The 24,891-nt window shown below is 33.7% G+C and overlaps 1 protein-coding gene across 1 annotated transcript; it reads right to left on the bottom strand.

Moving 5' to 3' along the window:
• Positions 1-3,061: 3,061 nt before the first annotated feature.
• Positions 3,062-22,123, bottom strand: LOC127705607 (transmembrane protein 183-like). Its single transcript, XM_052209940.1, has 3 exons — positions 21,950-22,123; positions 18,774-18,954; positions 3,062-4,566 (listed from the first exon to the last, which is right to left on the bottom strand). Exons 1-3 carry the CDS (start codon positions 22,077-22,079, stop codon positions 3,972-3,974), a joined length of 906 nt encoding a protein of 301 aa, XP_052065900.1. The 5' UTR covers positions 22,080-22,123; the 3' UTR covers positions 3,062-3,971.
• Between the last annotated feature and the right edge of the window lie 2,768 nt (positions 22,124-24,891).

Genomic DNA, 24,891 nt, shown 5'->3' with positions numbered 1-24,891 from the left:
AGACCGAGCAACACGAACCCCACCAAAACCAGGGGATGATCTGAGATGCTCCGGAAGAATAAGCAGATCCTGTTCCACATGTGACCCGTCGTGCTGCTCATGTAAGTATAAACACGCTGGTAAGTCTAATTCGGTAGGTCACATTCAGGAAAAAGAGGACACATTTTGTAACGAAAATTAAAAAATATCCGTCATCTGTCAAACAAATGTTCCATAAAGGTCAACCAACTCGTGATGGTGTCCGTAAAATTTATGAAGGGATGATTTCAACTTCCTTGTGAGCAGAAACCCTCTTTCAAGAAATTCATGATGGGAAATACAAACCCTGGAATATCATATCAACTACGAGATATATACACTGTATGCAGGTGCTGCTGTTCAAAATTACGAAGATGAAATCATCTCTTTTGTCTTAAAGTTTGTTTTCAACCAACCCTCATTGTCAATTTCTAGATGTAAGTCTAAGTTATGAGGCAGACTTAACTGTAGCTGTTGTATCCCATATCTCTATGACAATCCGTCCGTCCATCCGTAATACTGACATTTGACGACCCTGTATGGCATAGTTCTCGACCGGTCTTCACCACACTCAATATAGAGAAGGCTAGAAACCTATTGACTTAAAAGGTAAATAAATGGGGAATGTGTCCATGGGACACAGATGATCACCCCCCTCCTTTTGCATATCATATAAAGTTATAAAGGGACATAACTGAAGAACGGTAAAAGTGACACTACCCAAATGTGAACTTAATCTGAGTTTTGTGGTAATAAGTATTGTGTATAAGTTTCATAACATTTGGTTTAGGCAAACTTAAGTTAGAGAACGAACACGAAAAATTCAGCAAATTTTCCGTTTGTAAAGGGGCATAACTCTAGAACAGTAAAAGTGACACCCCCAAAATTTAAATTGGATCTGAGTTTTGTGGTAATAAGTATTGTGTATAAGTTTCATAACATTTGGTTGAGGCAAACTTAAGTTAGAGAACAGAAACGAATAAAATGCTCCTCTGGGCGCAGCTTGATACGACCAGAGAGGTCGAACCCTGAACAGTTGGGGCAAGTATGGACACAACATTCAAGCTTGATACAGCTCTGAATTTGGATTGTGATTAAATATATGACCCAGCATAGGTTTCTGACACAGAATGAATGTGGTCTAAGAACTAAAAAAAAATTTAATTTACCTATTCATACCATATCATTATTATTTGCTTTTATATATAAATCAGAAATAACCAACTTAAAATGGAAAATTTTAAAGAAAAAAATAGGAAAAAAAGGAAAAAAAAAAAAAAAAAAAATCCCCCCCCCCAAATTTTTTGAACCCCCGTATGATTCATCACCCCCAAACTCAATCCCAGCCTTCCCTTTGTGGTATGGTACCTTGAAGTACAATTTCATATAGATCCATACACTTACACACAAGTTATTGTCCTGAAACTAGAAAAATGCTTGTTTTTTTGCCCCTTTTTGGCCCCTAATTCCTACAATTTTTAGACAATTACCCCCAAAATCAATCCCAGCCTTCCCTTTGTGGTATGGTATGTTGCAGTACAATTTACGAGAGATCCATATACTTGAACACAGGTTATTGTCTGGAAACTAGAAAAATGCTTATTTTTGGCCCCTTATTCCTAAACCTTTTGGGCAATTACCCCCAAACTCAATTCCAGCTTTCCCTTTGTGATATGGAACCTTGTAGTACAATTTCAGAAAGATCCATGCACTTACACACAAGTTATTGTCAGGAAAGTAGAAAAATGCTTGTTTTTTGCCCCCTTTTTTGCCCCTAATTCCTAAAATTTTAAGGCAATTACCTCCAAAATCAATCCCAGCATTCCCTTTGTGATATGGAACCTTGTAGTACAATGTCAGAGAGATCCATACACTAACACACAAGTTATTGTCTGGAAGTTACGAAAATGCTTATTTTTGGCCCTTAATTCCTTAACTGTTGGTACCATAACCCCCAAAATCAATCCCAACCTTCCTTTTGTGGTATTGAACCTTATGGTAAAATTTCATAGAGATCCATTCACTTAAACTAGAGTAATTGTGCGAAAACCAATGTGTCGACAACGTCATACCAATATACGACCACAAAAATTTTAATGCGGTCGTATAAAAATTCAACAATTTTTCCATTTGTAAACGAGCATAACTCTAGAACGGTTAAAAAGATGCCACCAAAATTCAATCTTGATCTGTGTTTTGTGGTAATAAGCATTGTGTATATTTTTCATAACATTTAGTTGAAGCAAACTAAAGTTAGAGAATGGAAACCAACTTTGGGACGTACGTACGGACGGACGGGCAAGGGTAAAACTTAATCCCCCCTCCGCTACGGCAGGGGCATGAAAAAACATGGTAAATCGCTATTTTTTTGTTGCTAGGTAATGCTCCGCTTCAGTGTACCCTTGTTGATATACTTCCTTAATTTGAAATCAACTTCCCGTTCCTTTGTAGCAATATTCCAGCATATTTGTAAATATATTAGCCTATATTAATTGTATTACAATTAAAATTGGGTTTATGATACAGATTTTTCTTCTGATCATTAATTGGCAGTAAATCAACTTTCTTGATAATCATACTTGTAAAAGTGAATGATAATCATATAACTTGTGTATTTGGCATGAAATAACAATCCATGGTCTGTTCTTGATCAAAATGTTCTGCTTCAGGTGCCAACACTGGTATATATGATAACAGAGTATCAACCAATTATTCCCAGGGGCATTAAACAATAACTTGTGGATTATATTAAAATACAGTGTGGCAGTTTTACAACTGGAAAAGAATTGCAATAAAGATTTACATGTTTTAACTTGCAAAAAAAAATTGCACTTTCTGACATAAGGGCCTTGATAATTATGTCTGATTTGTAAATTTTCATTTTTGTTCTAGACCTAAAATCCCAAAAATATTTTGGTCATGGGCCTTAAAGAATTGGTCATGACTAGAAAATGTGACCATTTCAGAACCCTTAACTAACATGCCTCATGTTCAACTTGAGACTGAAATAAATGAATGCAAAATATAACTTCTTTAAAATAAACATGTTATAACAAAATTTTAATAACAAAACATTTAAACAATCAAGTTAAAATTTCAAAACTGTGGAAGCAAGATTAATGAGTTTAATTTCATACTTTGCTAAAAACTAAAATGTCTTGATTCTAATGTAACAGCATTCAAAATATTAATGTGCTGTCATAAATGCCCTTATCAGAAATCTTTATACTTGAACAGGAAAAAAATTATACACATCCTAATCAGAGAAGAATTATAGTCCAGGGGGCTTTTTGTTGCAAATCTCTACATTTTCTTGCATTCTCTACAGCTCAGATTTGAACAAAAGAACCTATGAGCTAACTTCTACCTATGTGCAATATTTCTTGATCAAATTTTGCCACAATAGGCACTTGACATGCATTATCATAAGTCTGAAACCAAACTGGTACCTCTTTGAAAGCATGTTGAGGTAGTAGAATTATGTACTAGGGAGAGTTAAAATAGCAAAAATATTCATTTATTCATATCCAATCCTTAAAACATACATGGTTAAGTAAGTATCTGAATAGTTATTTGTCCAGTATTTCCTATCATTTTGAATAAGTTAAAAAAAAATCTGTTTTTTTATTAATACATATGTACAACAAATGACCTGTCATAATATTGCAAAAGTCAAAACATTTCTAAATTTACAAAAAAAAAAAATTTCATACCATTTAAAAAGCTTTATTTCACAAACTTTAAAAGCTTTTGGACTTTTAAAATAAGCAAAAATAAAATAAAAGCTAACCAAGCCAAAGTTGAGCTTTAAAAGTTTTAAAACAAATGTAATAACTGAAAATCTTCTTTCCTAATTGTGACTTGAAAATTCATTGTTTTTACTAAGGTTATGTTTAATCTGTTTGACACATGTTTACTGTTAAATGACTGCTACAATGATTACAATAAATTTGCTAATTATTAAGGAATGGATATTTAGGATGCCACCAAGGATATATTTTTACATTTAAGACAGGATCTAAAATCATAACAGTATCTTCAATGCCCTTTCTGCTACCTTCAGGAATGCCTTTTATATTAGTATCAAAAACTAGCTTTAAACAATGATATCTCATGCCACTACTTAACTTGAGATAAACATTACTTAAAACAAGTCCCATCACAGAAGGTACTGACAAGAAAGTCTGACAAGTCACTTCTAAAACATAATAATCATTTTCATCATTGAAATATAAATCTCTGTAGCCATTTTTCAAGTCAGCTGTTTCTCTAAAATATTTCAGTTTGTTAATTTCATATATTCTTTCCTTTTTGAATTTGAAATTAAACTTATACACATTTTTCACTTTTTCATGCCAAGTAAATATGCATCTTTGGCCGACAAAAAAATGTGGTTCATCCTCGAATGGCATTGTCCGTTTGATCTTTGCTACAAAAGGAGGATAAATGTAATACAATGATCTAATAACTCTCTGTCGAAGTCCATTTATTCTCTCTAGATTCTCTATTCTTAGACATTCTGGGAGTTCACTTTTCTCATGGTAAAATCTGTAATTACAATTAAAGGAAAAATGTACAACATGTTATTATGTTATTAGAGTGTAGCTCATGATTTTATATTTAATTAGCAAGTTAAGCACTTTGAGTTTATTATCAGTAACTATGAGCAGTCTTTGATACAGTATTTGTTTATCATTACTATATCATGCACTGACTTCATCAAAATGCCATTGTATTGCTTGTACCTGTGGTTTTGTTATCCAAAGTGCATTAACCTCTGGCTACATCCTCAATGGATATATATTGTTCTTACATCAGGTTGATTAAAACATGTACTGACATGTTTTTTAGTTGTCTGATCAACATTAAAATGGGGGGGTTGAGATCTAAAATAAACTGCTTCGCTGAGCGCAGCTGGATACGCCTGCAGAGGTCCAACCCTGAACAGTTGAGGCAAAAATGGACACAATATTCAAGCATGATACAGGTCTGAATTTGGATTGTAACTAAATATTTGATATATTACAGGTTTCTGAATAAATGTAGTCAAAGAACTTGAAATTGGTTATATGAAAGATTTATTGCTGTTGTGCAATACACTGTGCTGTTGCGCAATACTTAGTAAATCTGTTGTCAGACTATAAACAAATAAAATCTTATAACTCGGAAACATAAAATCGAAAATTTATAAAAATCAAAAGGGAGCTTACAAAAATAGATATAAACAATTTACCAAAGTTTCATAAATAAATGTGGATAGTGTCCACATGTGGACACAGATGATGCCCCCGCTTGCATATCATATAGTTATAAAGGGACATAACTGAAGAACGGTAAAAGTGACGCTACCCAAATTTGAATTTGATCTTAGTTTTGTGGTAATAAGCATGTGTGTAAGTCTCATAACATTTGGTTTAGGCTAACTTAAGTAGAGAACAGAAACTAAAAATTCAGCAATTTTTCTATTTGTAAACATGCATAACTCTAGAACGGTTGTGTATAAGTTTTATAACATTAAGTTGAAACAAACAAAATAAAATGCTCCGCAGGGCGCAGCTTGATACGACCGCAGAGGTCGAACCCTGAACAGTTGGGGGAAGTATGGACACAACATTCAAGCTTGATACAGCTTTGGATTTGGATTGTGATTAAATATTTGACACAGCATAGGTTTCTAACACAGATTGAATGTGGTCTAAGAACTTAAAAATTTTAAATTGGACATTCACCTATTATGGTCCAATATCCAAAATCTAAATACATGGTTAGATTCAGCATATCAAAGAACCCCAAGAATTCAATTTTTGATGAAATCAAACAAAGTTTAATTTTGGACCCTTTTGACCTCAATGTGGACAAAGTTGATAACGGGGCCCAAAAATCAAAAATCTAAATACATGGTTAGATTCAGCATATCAAAGAACCCCATATATTCAATTTTTGTTGAAATCAAACAAAGTTTAATTTTGGACCCCGATTTGGACCAACTTGAAAACTGGGCCCATAATCAAAAATCTAAATACATGTTTAGATTCAGCATATCAAAGAACCCTAAGAATTCAATTTTTGTTAAAATCAAACTAAGTTTAATTTTGGACCCTTTGGACCTTAATGTAGACCAATTTGAAAACGGAACCAAAAATTAAGAATCTAAATACACGGTTAGATTCGGCATATCAAAGAACCCCAATAATTCAATTTTTGATGAAATCAAACAAAGTTTAATTTTGGACCCTTTTGACCTCAATGTGGACAAAGTTGATAACGGGGCCCAAAAATCAAAAATCTAAATACATGGTTAGATTCAGCATATCAAAGAACCCCATATATTCAATTTTTGTTGAAATCAAACAAAGTTTAATTTTGGACCCCGATTTAGACCAACTTGAAAACTGGGCCCATAATCAAAAATCTAAATACATGTTTAGATTCAGCATATCAAAGAACCCTAAGAATTCAATTTTTGTTTAAATCAAACTAAATTTAATTTTGGACCCTTTGGACCTTAATGTAGACCAATTTGCTATTGCGCAATACTGTGCAATTGAAGATTTCTTGCTATTGCGCAATACTGTGCAATTGAAGATTTCTTGCTATTGTGCAATACTGTGCAATTGAAAATTTCTTGCTATTGCACAATACTTATTATATAATAATTTACACATCCTGTTTGGTGTGTATCTCCTACCATATCATTATTATTTAATTTTAAATATAAATCAGAAATAACCAACTTAAAATGGAAAATTTTAAAAGAAACAAAAAAGGAAAAAAAGAAAAAAAAGGAAAAAAAAATAAATCCCCCCCCAAAATTTTTTGAACCCCCATTATGATTCATCACCCCCAAACTCAATCCCAGCCTTCCCTTTGTGGTATGGTACCTTGCAGTACAATTTCAGAGAGATCCATACACTTGAACACAAGTTATTGTCTGGAAACTAGAAAAAAATGTGTTTTTTGGCCCCTTTTTGGCCCCAAATTCCTAAACGTTTAGGGCAATTACCCCCAAACTCAAACCCAGCTTTCCCTTTGTGATATGGAACCTTGTAGTACAATTTCAGAAAGATCCATACACTTACACACAAGTTATTGTCATGAAACTAGAAAAATGCTTGTTTTTTGCCCCTTTTTTGGCCCCTAATTCCTAAAATTTGGAGGCAATTACCCCCAAAATCAATCCCAGCATTCCTTTAGTGATATGGAACCTTGTGGTACAACGTCAGAGAGATCCATACACTAACACACAAGTTGTGTCTGGAAATTACAAAAATGCTTATTTTTGGCCCCTTTTTGGCCCCTAATTCCTTTACTGTTATTACCATAACCCCCAAAATCAATCCCAACCTTCCTTTTGTGGTATTGAACCTTGTGGTAAAATTTCATAAAGATCCATTCACTTAAACTAAAGTTAGAGTACGAAAACCAATGTGTCTTCGGACGACGACGACGACGACGACGACGACGACGCCAACGTCATACCAATATACGACCACAAAATTTTTTTTGTGGTCGTATAAAAATTCAGCAATTTTAATGTTTATAAAGGGACATAACTCAAGAATGGTAAAAGTGTCGCCACCTTATTTCGTACTTAATCTGTATTATGTAGTAATAAGAATTGTGTATAAGTTTCATAACAGTTGGTTGAGGCAAACTAAAGTTAGAAAACGGAAACAAAAAATTTGTACTTGATCTTAGTTTTGTGGTGATGAATATTGTGTATAGGTTTCATAATGTTTGGTTGGGGCAAACTAAAGTAACAGAATGGAAACTAAAAATTTTGCAATCTTTCGATTTATAAAGGGCATACCTCAATAATGGTTAAAGTGACACTACCCAAATTCAACTTGATCTGTGTTTTATCAGTGGAAGTCAAAATTAAACATTGCATTGTATAAAGCATTGATTGTAGTTGATTCAACTATAATCATGGACAAAGAAAGATAACTCCAATTTTAATATAAATTACTTGATATTTACAAGAAAATAAAAATTTTGCAATTTTTCTTTTATAAAGGGGTATAACTCTAGAACGGTTAAGTGACTCCACCAAAATTCAAACTTGATCTGTGTTTTGTGGTAATAAGCATTGTGTATAAGTTTCATAACATTTGGTTGAGGCAAACTTAAGTTAGAGAACGGAAACTAAAAATTTTGCAATTTTTCCATTTATAAAGAGGCATAACTCTAGAACGGTAAAAGTGACGCCACCAAAATTCACACTTGATCTGGGTTTTGTGGCAATAAGCACTGTGTATATGTTTCATAACATTTGGTTGAGGCAAACTTAAGTTAGAGAATGGAAACTAAAAATTTTCCAATTATTCCATTTATAAAGGGGCATAACTCTAGAAAGGTTACAGTGACGCCATTAAAATTCAAATTTGATCTGTGTTTTGTGGTTATAAGCACTGTGTATAAGTTTCATAACATTTGGTTGAGGCAAACTTAAGTTAGAGAACGGAAACTAAAAATTTTCCAATTATTCCATTTATAAAGGGGCATAACTCTAGAACGGTTACAGTGACGCCACCAAAATTCAAACTTGATCTGTGTTTTGTGGTAATAAGCATTGTGTATAAGTTTCATAACATTTGGTTGAGGCAAACTGAAGTTAGAGAACGGAAACCAATTTTGGGACGTACGGACGGACGTACGTACGTACGTTCGTACGTACAGACGGACAAGGGTAAAACTTAATGCCCCCACCGCTACGGCGGGGGCATAAAAATGCTGAAAGCATTTTTGAGTTATTGTCCGAAAACTGGAAAATCCCCCTTTTTGTAATGAATAAAACCCCATAAATTGGAAACTTCTAGTCTGAAATTTATAAAAATCAAAAGGGAGCTCATGTCGATAGAAATAAACAATTCACCAAAGTTTCTTGCAAATTGGTGAAATTATTTTTGAGTTATTGTCTAATAAAATGCTCCGCTGGGGCGCAACTTGATATGACCGCAGAGGTTGAACCCTGAACAGTTGGGGCAAGTATGGACACAACATTCAAGCTTGATACAGCACTGAGTTTGGATTGTAATTAAATATTTGACACAGCATAGGTTTCTGACACAGAATGAATGTGGTCTAAGAACTTAAAAATGTTTAATTTACCTATTCAAACCAGATCATTATTATTTGCTTTTATATATAAATCAGAAATAACCAATTTAAAATGGAAAATTTTAAAGAAAAAAAATGAAAAAAAAATCCCCCCCCCAAAATTTTTTGAACCCCCTTATGATTCATCACCCCCAAAGGCAATCCCAGCCTTCCTTTTGTGGTATGGTACCTTGCAGTACAATTTCAGAGAGATCCATACACTTGAACACAAGTTATTGTCTGGAAACTAGAAAAATGCTTGTTTTTTGGCCCCTTTTTGGCGCCAAATTCCTAAACGTTTAGGGCAATTACCCCCAAACTCAAACCCAGCTTTCCCTTTGGGATATGAAACCTTGCAGTACAATTTCTTAAAGATTCATACACTTACACACAAGTTATTGTCCTGAAACTAGAAAAATGCTTGTTTGTTTGCCCCTTTATGGCCCCTAATTCCTCAAATTTTGAGGCAATTACCACCAAAATCCATCCCAGCATTCCCTTTGTGGTATGGTACCTTGCAGTACAATTTCAGAGAGATCCATACACTTGAACACAAGTTATTGTCTGGAAACTAGAAAAATGCTTATTTTTGGCCCCTTATTCCTAAACGTTTTGGGCAATTACCCCAAACTCAATTCCAGCTTTCCCTTTGTGGTATGGAACCTTGTAGTACAATGTCAGAGAGATCCATACACTTACACACAAGTTATTGTCATCAAACTAGAAAAATGCTTGTTTTTTGCCCCTTTTTGGCCCCTAATTCCTAAAATTTGGAGGCAATTACCCCCAAAATCAATCCCAGCATTCCCTTTGTGATATGGAACCTTGTGGTACAATGTCAGAGAGATCCATACACTAACACACAAGTTATGTCTGGAAGTTACTAAAATGCTTATTTTTGGCCCCTAATTCCTTAACTGTTGGTACCATAACCCCCAAAATCAATCCCCACATTCCTTTTGTGGTATTGAACCTTATGGTAAAATTTCATAGATATCCATTCACTTAAACTAAAGTTAGAGTGCGATACCAATGTGTCTTCGGACGACGACGACGATGACGCCACGTCATACCAATATACGACCGCAAAATTCTTATAAAAACTGGAAAATCCCCCTTTACTAATGAATAAAATCCCAAAACTCAGAAATGTTAAATCCAAAATTTATAAAAAACGAAAGGAAGCTCATAACAATAAATATGAAGAATTCACAAATTTGTGAAATTTGTTTTTAGTTATTGTCTGAAAACTGGAAAATCCCCCCTTTTTTAATGAATAAAACCCCAAAACTCGGAAACGGTAAATCCGAAATTTATAAAAAACGAAAGGGAGCTCACTTAAATTGATATGAACAATTCACAAAAGTTTCATGCAAATTGGTGAAATTGTTTTTGAGTTATTGTCTGAAAACTGAATAAAATGCTCCGCAGGGCGCAGCTTGATACAACCGCAGAGGTCGAACCCTGAACAGTTGGGGCAAGTATGGACACAACATTCAAGCTTGATACAGCTCTGAATTTGGATTGTGATTAAATATTTGACACAGCATAGCTTTCTGACACAGAATGAATGTGGTCTAAGAACTTAAAAATTTTAAATTGGACATTCACCTATTATGGTCCAATATCCAAAATCTAAATACATGGTTAGATTCAGCATATCAAAGAACCCCAAGAATTCAATTTTTGATGAAATCAAACAAAGTTTAATTTTGGACCCTTTTGACCTCAATGTGGACAAAGTTCATAATGGGGCCCAAAAATCAAAAATCTAAATACATGGTTAGATTCAGCATATCAAAGAACCCCATATATTCAATTTTTGTTGAAATCAAACAAAGTTTAATTTTGGACCCCGATTTGGACCAACTTGAAAACTGGGCCCATAATCAAAAATCTAAATACATGTTTAGATTCAGCATATCAAAGAACCCTAAGAATTCAATTTTTGTTAAAATCAAACTAAGTTTAATTTTGGACCCTTTGGACCTTAATGTAGACCAATTTGAAAACGGAACCAAAAATTAAGAATCTAAATACACGGTTAGATTCGGCATATCAAAGAACCCCAATAATTCAATTTTTGATGAAATCAAACAAAGTTTAATTTCGGACCCTTTGGACCTCAATGTGGACCAATTTAAAAACGGGGCCCAAAATCCAAATCTTAATACACGGTTAGAATCAGCATATTAAAGAACCCCAAGAATTCAAGAATAAAACCCCATTGAAATTGGTCAAGAAATAAGCAATTTATACAAAGTATCTTCTTTTGCACAATACTGTGCAATTGAATATTTCTTGCTATTGCGCAATACTGTACAATTGACAATTTCTTGCTATTGTGCAATATTGTGCTATTGGATATTTCTTGCTATTGCACAATACTGTGCAATTGAAGATTTCTTGCTATTGCGCAATACTGTGCAATTGAAGATTTCTTGCTATTGTGCAATACTGTGCAATTGAAAATTTCTTGCTATTGCACAATACTTATTATATAATAATTTACACATCCTGTTTGGTGTGTATCTCCTACCATATCATTATTATTTGCTTTTAAATATAAAACTGAAATAACCAACTTAAAATGGAAAATTTTAAAAGAAAAAAAAAAGGAAAAAAAAAAATCCCCCCCAAAATTTTTTGAACCCCCTTATGATTCATCACCACCAAACTCAATCCCAGCCTTCCCTTTGTGGTATGGTACCTTGCAGTACAATTTCAGAGAGATCCATACACTTGAACACAAGTTATTGTCTGGAAACTAGAAAAATGCTTATTTTTGGCCCCTTTTTGGCCCCTTATTCCTAAACGTTTTGGGCAATTACCCCCAAACTCAATTCCAGCTTTCCCTTTGTGTTTGCCCCTTTTTTGGCCCCTAATTCCTAATATTTTGAGGCAATTACCCCCAAAATCAATCTCAGCATTCCCTATGTGATATGGAACCTTGTGGTACAATTTCAGAGAGATCCATACACTTGAACACAAGTTATTGTCTGGAAACTAGAAAAATGCTTATTTTTGGCCCCTTTTTGGCCCCTAATTCTTTAACTGTTGGTACCAGAACCCCCAAAATCAATCCCCACCTTCCTTTTGTGGTATTGAATCTTATGGTAAAATTTCATAGATATCCATTCACTTAAACTAAAGTTAGAGTGCGAAAACCAATGTGTCTTCGGACGACGCCAGACGACGATGACGCCACGTCATACCAATATACGACCGCAAAATTTTTTTGCGGTCGTATAAAAACTGGAAAATCCCCCTTTTTCTAATGAATAAAATCCCAAAACTCGGAAATGTTAAATCCAAAATTTATAAAAAACGAAAGGAAGCTCATAACAATAAATATGAAGAATTCACAAAAGTTTCATGCAAATTTGTGAATTTTTTTTTAGTTATTGTCTGAAAACTGGAAAATCCCCCCTTTTTTAATGAATAAAACCCCAAAACTCGGAAACGGTAAATCCGAAATTTATAAAAAACGAAAGGGAGCTCACTTCAATTGATATGAACAATTCACAAAAGTTTCATGCAAATTGGTGAAATTGTTTTTGAGTTATTGTCCGAAAACTGAATAAAATGCTCCGCAGGGCGCAGCTTGATACGACCGCAGAGGTCGAACCCTGAACAGTTGGGGCAAGTATGGACACAACATTCAAGCTTGATACAGCTCTGAATTTGGATTGTGATTAAATATTTGACACAGCATAGCTTTCTGACACAGAATGAATGTGGTCTAAGAACTTAAAAATTTTAAATTGGAAATTCACCTATTATGGTCCAATATCCAAAATCTAAATACATGGTTAGATTCAGCATATCAAAGAACCCCAAGAATTCAATTTTTGATGAAATCAAACAAAGTTTAATTTTGGACCCTTTTGACCTCAATGTGGACAAAGTTCATAATGGGGCCCAAAAATCAAAAATCTAAATACATGGTTAGATTCAGCATATCAAAGAACCCCATATATTCAATTTTTGTTGAAATCAAACAAAGTTTAATTTTGGACCCCGATTTGGACCAACTTGAAAACTGGGCCCATAATCAAAAATCTAAATACATGTTTAGATTCAGCATATCAAAGAACCCTAAGAATTCAATTTTTGTTAAAATCAAACTAAGTTTAATTTTGGACCCTTTGGACCTTAATGTAGACCAATTTGAAAACGGAACCAAAAATTAAGAATCTAAATACACGGTTAGATACGGCATATCAAAGAACCCCAATAATTTAATTTTTGATGAAATCAAACAAAGTTTAATTTCGGACCCTTTGGACCTCAATGGGGACCAATTTAAAAACGGGGCCCAAAATCCAAATCTTAATACACAGTTAGAATCAGCATATTAAAGAACCCCAAGAATTCAAGAATAAAACCCCATTGAAATTGGTCAGAAAATAAGCAATTTATACAAAGTATCTTCTTTTGCACAATACTGTGCAATTGAATATTTCTTGCTATTGCGCAATACTGTACAATTGATAATTTCTTGCTATTGTGCAATATTGTGCTATTGGATATTTCTTGCTATTGCACAATACTGTGCAATTGAAGATTTCTTGATATTGTGCAATACTGTGCAATTGAAGATTTCTTGCTATTGTGCAATACTGTGCAATTGAAAATTTCTTGCTATTGCACAATACTTATTATATAATAATTTACACATCCTGTTTGGTGTGTATCTCCTACCATATCATTATTATTTGCTTTTAAATATAAAACAGAAATAACCAACTTAAAATGGAAAATTTTAAAAGAAAATAAAAAGGAAAAAAAAAAAAAAAACCCCAAATTTTTTGAACCCCCTTATGATTCATCACCACCAAACTCAATCCCAGCCTTCCCTTTGTGGTATGGTACCTTGCAGTACAATTTCAGAGAGATCCATACACTTGAACACAAGTTATTGTCTGGAAACTAGAAAAATGCTTATTTTTGGCCCCTTTTTGGCCCCTTATTCCTAACCGTTTTGGGCAATTACCCCCAAACTCAATTCCAGCTTTCCCTTTGTGATATGGAACCTTGTAGTACAATTTCAGAAAGATCCACACACTTACACACAAGTTATTATCATGAAACTAGAAAAATGCTTGTTTTTTGCCCCTTTTTTGGCCCCTAATTCCTAATATTTTGAGGCAATTACCCCCAAAATCAATCTCAGCATTCCCTATGTGATATGGAACCTTGTGGTACAATTTCAGAGAGATCCATACACTTGAACACAAGTTATTGTCTAGAAACTAGAAAAATGCTTATTTTTGGCCCCTTTTTGGCCCCTTATTCCTAAACGTTTTGGGCAATTACCCCCAAACTCAATTCCAGCTTTCCCTTTGTGATATGGAACCTTGTAGTACAATTTCAGAAAGATCCACACACTTACACACAAGTTATTATCATGAAACTAGAAAAATGCTTGTTTTTTGCCCCTGTTTTGGCCCCTAATTCCTAATATTTTGAGGCAATTACCCCCAAAATCAATCCCAGCATTCCCTGTGTGATATGGAACCTTGTGGTACAATGTCAGAGAGATCCATACACTAACACACAAGTTATGTCTGGAAGTTACAATAAAATGCTTCGCTGGGGCGCAGCTTGATACGACCGCAGAGGTCGACCCTGAACAGTTGGGGCAAGTATGGACACAACATTCAAGCTTGATACAGCTCTGAATTTGGATTGTTATTAAATATTTGACACAGCATAGGTTTCTGACACAGAAAGAATGTGGTCTAAGAACTTGAATTATTTTAATTTACCTATTATGGTCCAATGTCCAAAATCAAAATACATGGTTAGATTCAGCATATCAAAGAACCCCATATATTCAATTTTTGTTGAAATAAAAAAAAGTTTAATTTTGGAGTCCAACTTGGACAAACTTGAAAACTGGGCCCATAATAAAAAATCTAAACACATGTTTAGATTCAGCATATCAAAGAATCCCAAGAATTCAAATTTTGCTAAAATCAAACTAAGTTTAATTTTGGACCCTTTGGACCTTAATGTAGACCAATTTAAAAAACGGGACTTAAAATTAAAAATCTAAATACACGGTTAGATTTGGAATATCAAAGAACCCCAATAATTCAATTTTTGATGAAATCAAACAAATTTTAATTTTGGACCCTTTTGACCTCAATATGAACCAATTTGATAGTTGGGCCCACAAATAAAAAATCTAAATTCATGGTTAGATTCAGCATATCAAAGAACCCCATATATTCAATTTTTGTTGAAATCAAAAAAAGTTTAATTTTGGACCCCAACTCGGACCAACTTGAAAACTGGGCCCATAATCAAAAATCTAAACACATGTTTAGATTCAGCATATCAAAGAACCCCAAGAATTCAATTTTTGTTAAAATCAAACTAAGTTTAATTTTGGACCCTTTGGACCTCAATAAAGACTAATTTAAAAAACGGGACCCAAATTAAAAATCTAAAAACACGGTTAGATTTGGCATATCAAAGAACCCCAATAATTCAATTTTTGATGAAATCAAACAAAGTTTAATCTTGGACCCTTTTGACCTCAATATGAACCAATATGATAGCGGGGCTCACAAATAAAAAATCTAAAAAATGGTTAGATTCAGCATATCAAAGAACCTCATATATTCAATGTTTGTTGAAATCAAACAAAGTTTAATTTTGGACCCCAATTGGACCAACTAGAAAACTGGGACCATAATCAAAAATCTAAATACATGTTTAGATTCAGCATATCAAAGAACCCCATATATTCAATTTTTGTTGAAATCAAACAAAGTTTAAATACTGGACGCTATCTTGGACCAACTTGAAAACTGGGCCCTTAATCAAAAATCTTAACACATGTTTAGATTCAGCATATCAAAGAACCCCAAGAATTCAATTTTTGTTAAAATCAAACTAAGTTTAATTTTGGACCCTTTGGACCTTAATGTAGACCAATTTAAAAAACAGGACCCAAAATTAAAAATCTAAAAACACGGTTAGATTTGGAATATCAAAGAACCCCAATAATTCAATTTTAGATGAAATCAAACAAAGTTTAATTTTGGACCCTTTTGACCTCAATATGAACCAATTTGATAACGGGGTCCACAAATAAAAAATCTAAATACATGGTTAAATTCAGCATATCAAAGAACCCCATATATTCAATTTTTGTTGAAATCAAACAAAGTTTAATTTTGGACCCCAATTTGGACCAACTTGAAAACTGGGCCAAAAATCAAAAATCTAAATACATGTTTAGATTCAGCCTATCAAAGAACCTCATATATTCAATTTTTGCTAAAATCAAACAAAGTTTAATTTTGGACCCTTTGGACCTTAATGTAGACCAATTTGAAAACTGGACCCAAAATTAAAAATCTAAATACACTGTTAGATTCGGCATAACAAATAAATAAATGTGATCAAAGATTTTACAAATCTAATGCGCCATACTGTGCAATTAAAGATTACTTCTTGAAATTTTTCAATATTTGAAATTTGAAAAAAAAAATAATATTTGAAGAATAATTCTTTTTAATTTCTGAAATCTGAAATGAGAAAAAATTGACCCCCCACAATTTCTTTTTATCTCCCCCCCCCCTTTTTCCCCCAAAAAAATTCTTTCCCTCAAGATATGGTCATCATCTCAATTCAAATTTTTCCAATGGAGTTGGCAACCATAATTACCCATTTAAATTTACCATAGTGCTTACTTAATCTATTTTATAATAGAATTTAAAATATAGTGTCAAATCTTTCATATGGATTTTTTTGTAAAAAAAAAAGATGCAACATTTGCAGATATTTTTACTGGTCTTCCTTTATAAATATGCATTTCTTTAAACATAATTTAAAAGCAGTGTAAGGGAAGTAACCAAAACGTTGTATTTGGATTACCTCCCTTACACTGTTTTAAATTATCTTTATTGTTCATTAACCATTACTTTATACATAATTTAAAAGCAGTGTAAGGGAGATAATTTCAATGATGTATTTGATTTATCTCCCTTACACTGCTTTAAATTATGTTTTGTACTAAAGTATTTGTCCATTAACCAGGACAACCTTGTTTTTCCCCCTTTTTTGCCCCTAATTCTTAAACGGTTTGAGCCATAACCCCTCAAAGCAAATCCTAACCATCCCTTTGTCGTATGGAAACTTGTAGTATAATTTCAGAGAGATCCATACACCGTTCCACAGTTATTGTCTGGAAACTAGAAAATGCTTATTTTTGTCCCCTTTTTGGCCCCTAATTCCTTAACTGTTGGTACCATAACCCCCAAAATCAATCCCAACCTTCCTTTTGTGGTATTTAACCTTATGGTCAAATTTCAAAAAGATCCATTCACTTAAACTAAAGTTAGAGTGCGAAAACCAATGTGTCTTCGGACGACGACGACGACGACAACGACGACGACGCCAACGTCATACCAATATACGACCACAAAATTTTTTTGCGGTCGTATAATAAAAATGCTTATTTTGGCCCCTTTTTGGCCCCTAATTCCTTAACTGTTGGTACCATAACCCCCAAAATCAATCCCAACCTTCCTTTTGTGGTATTGAACCTTATGGTAAAATTTCATAGAGATCCATTCACTTAAACTAAAGTTATAGTGCGAAAACCAATGTGTCTTCGGACGACGCCGGACGACGACAACGACGACGACGCCAACGTCATACCAATATACGACCGCAAAAATTTTTTGCGGTCGTATAAAAATCCCCCTTTTTTTAATGAATAAAACCCTAAAACTCAGAAATGGTAAATCTGAAATTTATAAAAAACAAAAGGGAGCTCACGTCAATAGATATAAACAATTCACCAAAGTTTCATGCATATTGGTTAAAGCGTTTTTGAATTAATGTCCGACATGTTGACGAGGGACAGACAGACAGACGGTCAACGGTATACCATAATACGTCCCGTAAACGGGCGTATAAATAACCTCCTTTATCCCTTGTGTATGTTTATGTGGCCATCCTATGTTAGAACCTTATAGGTGGTGGTTTTTATATTATCTCCTTTTTAATGTGTGTTTCTGTTATTTAAGGGAATTTGGTGTTGTTGGCAGATATTTGATAGTCTCTGTTAATTTTTGTTCATTTCTTATCTCTCAATTAACAGCTTTACATATTACATAGACACATGTCTATTGTTAAAGACTGTTAAATGACATCTAGGTCTTTGTGCTTTTCTATGGTTTTGGGTAGCTGTCTGATTGATGTATACCCAACATTTACAAACAAACCAAGACTAATCCTCCATTGTTTATACTTGTTTATGCTTTGTAATAATCATGTTTATAAATCAACTGCAAAATTATTTTCTGTAAACAAATGTATAATATAACTATTGCAGCATGACATTACTTTTAACCTTTATGATATGTTGAACTCTGTCCTTTATTATATATGTTCATGTTATATACACAGAGATATTTAAGAGTGAATCTACATGATCACCAGCATTCACTGTGAAAAATCAGCATCAAGAGGGAAAAACTTTGTGTGGAAAATGTGGAATGTAATATTTCAAAAGATATTGGTCTCATGTAATCCACCCCATATCTGAACTCATAATTTTGAGATTTGAGCATTCCTAATGAAGGTAAATCCAGAGAAGAAAGTATTATCATGATATTACAAAATATGCCTACCTATTATATAAATGTTTCCAGAACTGTACTGTATGCAATACAGCATTTGATGCCCTACAGATCTGAGCAAACGTCAAAATCTGCTCTGGTGCTATTTGACATGATAAAGCTACCCATAAATCTATTGGAAATCTTATTGCTCCTGAGGAACTTTCTCTCTTTGGTCTTTGATATCTTTGTACTACAAAATAATATAGAAAAATATGATATGAGTTTATTTTGAAACAAGAGGCTGTCAGAGTGACAACAAACCGGATTTTCCTGCAGAGGTAGAACCCTGAACAGTTGAGCAAGTATGGACCCAACATTTAAGCTTAAAACAGCTCTGAATTTGGATTGTGATTGAATATTTGACACAGCTTTGGTTTATGACACAAAATGAATGTGGTCAATGAACTGAAATATTTGAAATTGTACATTCAGCATTTCAAAGAACCCCTTAAATACAATTTTTGTTGAATCAAACAAAGTTTAATTTTGGGCCCTGATTTGGACTAACTTGAAAACTGGGCCCAAAAATCTAATATTTAAATACAGGTTTAGATTCAGCATTTGAAAGAACCCTATATATATTTAATTTATGTTGAAATGAAACACAGGTTGATTTTATCCATAATATTTTCTGTGCAACGCGAAATAACTCAAACTGGATAAATAGTTCTCTAAAATAAGATATGATGCAAATTTTCAAATTATAATCAATAATATAATAACAACAACCAATGATGACGAAGTTCTCTAAAATTAGATATGATTTAACACTCAAACATTGTTAGAATCAGCATATCAAAGAACCAAAGAATTCAATTTTTTATGAAATTAAACAAAAGTTTAATTTAGATCATACCACATCTCCTTATTTTCATATTAAGTCATCAAAACATTAGCACTGCAAACAGGTGATCCCAAAATTCCATAAGTCAACCTGATAAGATTGAATTTATCAAATAACTTTGAAAAATCAAAGTGCATGTAAGCACTGAAGGGTAAAGATTGCTTTAATATTTCAGTGGCAGAAAAATTAAATATTGCATTGTATAAAGCTTCGTTGCAGTTGATTCAACTACAATTCTGGACAAAGGAAGATAACTCTAATTTTTAGAGATGACTTTAACAATGACATCATTGGTATTTTTAGAACAGATATTAGATTCCTGCACCTTGCAAACGTTATGTAATTTTTTTGACAAGTATAACATCATTTTGTGACTTGAGTATCTGAGCATATATTTCATTGATAATTTCTGGAAATGTTCATGGATAGGATGTATAGAATGTTATGATCAATGCACTATATTTTGTGTATCTCAAAGGTAGTGATAAACCTTGGAAGATTAAGATATCAAGTCAGTACCTTAGGGTTTTGATTGCATTTTATGCAATCTTAACCCAAAAATTTCAGCATGAATTGTAGACAATAAGCCTATTTGGTGAATTTTAATTTGTATCTGAGCAAAACTCTATTTCAGTAAATCATTATGCAACTTTTTAAGCTACAACAAAGTATCATGTAGCTTGGCCAATATATACTGTGTACATAAACAATACTTTGATAACCATTTGTTAAGTTTCTGGAAATTTGACCTCCACATCAAGAGACTTCCTTTAAAACAGAGATTTAACATCCATGTAAAGAGACTTGTCTTAAGAGGAAGATTTGATATCCATGTCAAATGATTGGTCTTAAGAGAGAGATTTGACCTCCATGTCAGGTAACTGGTCTTAAGAGAGAGGTTTGGCCTCCATGTCAGGTGGCTGGTCTTAAGAGAGAGATTTGACCTCCATGTCAGGTGACTGGGCTTAAGAGAGAGGTTTGACCTCCATGTCAGGTGACTGGTCTTGAGAGAGGTTTGACCTTGATGTCAGGCGACTGGTCTTAAGAGAGAGGTTTGACCTCCATGTCAGGAGACTAGACTTAAGAGGTAGATTTCCAATCAAAAAAATATTTGGAGGCCCAACTGACATTTGAAGATTTGAGACCTACAAAGGTAGGATTTCTGGAATAAAATAAACTTTTAAAAGAAGCAGTAACAAAATTACTTACAGGGTAACACTCAACCTTAATACATGTATATGTTTTTTTTCCTTTTTAATATCCTTCAACAGTCTTTTGTATTATAGAATAAAATGTTCTAATCAATATAAACTGTTATCACAGAGATATGTCTCGCCTTTTTGTAATTTTGATAATGCAAATGTTGAAATTAAAATAGCAATACTTTAACATGTAAGTAATGCAAATATTCAAAGTCGATGAACCATGACTGAAGGTACATGGCTAAACAATCTCCATGGAATGAGATGTGCCAATGCTAATACAACTGCATACCAAATACCATTGACTTATCATAAGTCGTTCCCTTTAAACAAACCTAAACACAAACATTAACTTGTAAACTATGTAAAAGTTTCAAAGTCAATGAACCATGATCAGGGGTGGGGCTATATAATCTCCATGGAAATGATACTTGCAAATGCCAATAAATTTACATACCAAATATCATTGACTTAACATTAGCAGTTCATCTTAAACTGATCTAATCACAAACTAATACATGTAAACTAAGCAAATCTTTCAAAGTAAATAGACCATGACTGAGGGGGCGGGGCCAAATATTCTCCATGGAAATGAGATGTGCTAATGCTTATACAACTGAACACCAACTAACATTGGCCTACCACTAATGGTTCCCCTTGAACTGACCTAATCACAAACTAATACATGTTAACTTAGCAAAATTTTCAAAGTCTATAAACCATGACTAAGGGGGCGGAGCCAAATAATCTCCATGGAAATGAGATATGCCAATGCTTACACAACTGCATACCAAATATCATTGACCTACCACTAGTGGTTCCCCATAAATTGACCTAATCACAAACTAATACATGTAAACTATGAAAAGTTTCAAAGTCAATAGACCTTGACTGAGGGGGCGGGGCCAAATAATCTCCATGATAATGAGATGTGCCAATGCTAATACAACTGCATACCAAATATCATTGACCTACCACTAGTGGTTCACCATGAACTAGACCTAATCACAAACTAATACATTGTTGACACCGCCGCCGCCGGAAACAGCATACCTACGTCTCGCTTTTTGACTCCGTCAAGGCGAGACAAAAATTATAAATTCAAAATTCAAATATATATTATGTCAACTTCACTCTACCTTGATTCTGGTCGATGTCCTGAGGTTCTTCAGATACTGGCTCCCCTATTTCTAAATCATCAATATCTTTGTCAAACCAGCTGACATCCTCCTTCTCAAGTTTAGTTTTGTCTATGGTGGTCATTTGCATATTTCTAACTGTAAAATATATACAAATAAATTCAAGCTGAAAATATTTTCAAATGATTGTGTTTAACTAAAAACTGAAAATGAATATAGGAAGTTGGAAAATGCATCGCACAATATGCTTATGCTCATATGAAGCTGGATTCTAAATTTAAGAAAACCAATCTATTTGAAGTTCCTGCAAAAAATGCAACGAAAATTTCATACATGGTAAATATGTGTAAGATTTCATATGTAAACAAAAAAGTTTACAACTGATGAATGTGAAAACAAATATAACATGCTCACATGAGGCTTGTTAACAAATTTCAGGAAGCTCTGATTTGTAGTTCAAAAGAAAAGTGTGACAAATAATTTCATGGAACAGACAGATGATCACAATCTTGTTTACCATCCACCTTTCGGAGCTGGGATATAATTAAATGAAATGCTTCGCTGAGCACAGCCAGATACGACCGCAGAGGTCGAACCCTGAACAGTTGGGGCAAGTTTGATCACAATATTCAAGCTTGATACTGTCTAAAATTGGATTGTGATCAAATTTTTGACATAATATAGGTTTCTGACACAAAATAAATGTGGTCAAAGATCTTAAATATTTGAAATGGGACATTTAATTTACCTAGTATGGTCTGATATCCAAAATCTAACAACTTGGTTAGATTCAGCATTTAAAAAAACACCAAAAATTTAGTTGAAATCAAACAAAGTTTAATGTTGGACCCTTCAAACCTTAATATGGACTAATTTGAAAACAGGGCCCAAAATAAAAAATCTAAATGCACAATAAGATTCAGCATATCATAGAGCCGCAAAAATTCAGTTTTTGATGAACAAAGTTTAATTATGGACCCTTTGGATCTCAATGTAGACCAATTTAATCAAAGTGCTGGATAGCACCTGTGAAAAGTTTGCAATGGTAGATGTGTATTATTTCAAATAGGTTGTAGATGTGTTTTATTTCAAATAGGTTGTAGATGTGTATTATTTCAAATATGTATTTAATCACAGCTTAAGTGTTTTCCCTAAACCACTGTCTCATCAGCAATTATCAAAAATCAATATGTTTGTCATGTAAAATTTTGATAATTTCTATTGCAACCTTAAACTGTAGATTTAAAATAATAAAATATACAGAAAGCTCTGTTAATTTCTTTTTGTGCCTATCCCATGTAAAGGGCCTGTGATTAAGTATTTTTTATTGATTAAGGTCCTTCATCATTGTTTGTAGTAAATTGTATTATTACTAATTAAGCAGTTAGTTTTCTAGTTCGAATTGTTATATATTGAACAAACGATTAGTAGATTGTGTGGTTAACGGTTTTTTCCGACTTCTAAAATTTTTTACTTAATACAAGAAATAATTGAAACAGGATGCTGTTACAAAGTCTCCCAAACAAAGCTCCCATAATAAGTCATTCCCATGGTTGCCTGATATTGGGCAAAGTCCAGTACAATTTGGTTTGGTCTAATAAAGTGATATGCATAAGTGACGCCTAGGGATTAACCCTGTATGTCATTCAAATCTTCTTGAAATCATGAACAGGAATATATATGGTTTAGGGGTGGGGATCTTGACCGTTTACAAGTTCTCAAAAAAGGGTGGGGTTGATTCTCAAGGGACTCTTTATTTCATTTGATTTGTTTTATTGACCCATACAAGAATATATATGGTTTTGGGGTGGGGATCTCTACCGTTTACAAGTTGTCAAACAGGATGGGGTGGTAGTGACCCCATGGGACTCCCCCTATATTTCATTTGATTTGTTTTATTGTCCCATACAAGAATATATATGGTTTTGGGGTGGGGATCTCGACCATTTACAAGTTTTCAAAAAGAAGGGGGTGGGAGTGACCCCCGTTAACTTCCCCTATATTTCATTTGATTTGTTTTATTGACCCATACAAGAATATATATGGTTTATGGGTGGGGATCTCTACTGTTTACAAGTTCTCAAACAGGATGGGGTGGGGGTGACCCCCAGGGACTCCCCCTATATTTCATTTGATTTGTTTTATTTTCCCATACAAGAATATATATGGTTTCAAGGTGGGGATCTCGACCATTTACAAGTTCTCAAACAGGAGGGGTGGGGGTGACCCAGAGGGACTCCTGCTATATTTCATTTGATTTGTTTTATTATCCCATACATGAATATATATGGTTTAGGTGTTGGGTTCTTGACTGTTTACAAGATAAAAGCCCATTCTCAAATTGAATGGGGTGGTGGGGGATGGGGGTGACCCCAGGGACTCAACCTATATTTTATTTGATTTGTTTTATTGTCCTGTGATCATTACTGAAGACCGTGTGTGTCTATCACTTACTGTTCTCAAGTTATAGTCATTTGAAAATTTAAAAAAATAAAATCCCATAGGGTTCTTTAGTAAATCCTTCCATTCTGTAGGCCCCTCAAAATACCCATAAATAAACCCCATGAAGAAAAATAATAAGAACTGAGCAAAACAATAAGTCTCCAAACTTTGTTTGGGAGACTTAATAACAAATAGTATATACAAATTTTGTTATAGTCCGATTTTGTAATAGGCCGAGTTTGTTATAGTCTGAGTCTATTATGGGCCGAGATGAGATACCAGGTTACTTTCGATACACTCGGGCTTTTACATCTTTAATAAACATTTGTAATAATCGTAGTAAAAATAGCGTCGAAAAATGTTCATTCATGAAATATTTAAACACGGTATTTATTTTCTCTTCAACCGGAGGACGGGAGGAAACCCCTGAAACCAGGATTATTGTACTCCCGTCGGAAGGTACCCATATATGGATCTCAGGCATGTCTGGGGAATACCGA

This window comes from Mytilus californianus, unplaced genomic scaffold (genome assembly GCF_021869535.1).
Source record: "Mytilus californianus isolate M0D057914Y unplaced genomic scaffold, xbMytCali1.0.p SCAF_6, whole genome shotgun sequence".
Classification (NCBI taxonomy): Eukaryota; Metazoa; Mollusca; class Bivalvia; order Mytilida; family Mytilidae; genus Mytilus; species Mytilus californianus.
This window is presented reverse-complemented; position numbering and strand designations above follow the sequence as displayed.

Coding starts and splice junctions, on each gene's coding strand:
- LOC127705607 (XM_052209940.1), bottom strand. CDS start 22,079: ATGCAAATGACCACCATAGACAAAACTAAACTTGAGAAGGAGGATGTC. Junction 18,955..21,949: donor GGACATCGACCAGAATCAAG/GTAGAGTGAAGT, acceptor ATTATTTTGTAG/TACAAAGATATCAAAGACCA. Junction 4,567..18,773: donor TGGAAACATTTATATAATAG/GTAGGCATATTT, acceptor TTGTAATTACAG/ATTTTACCATGAGAAAAGTG.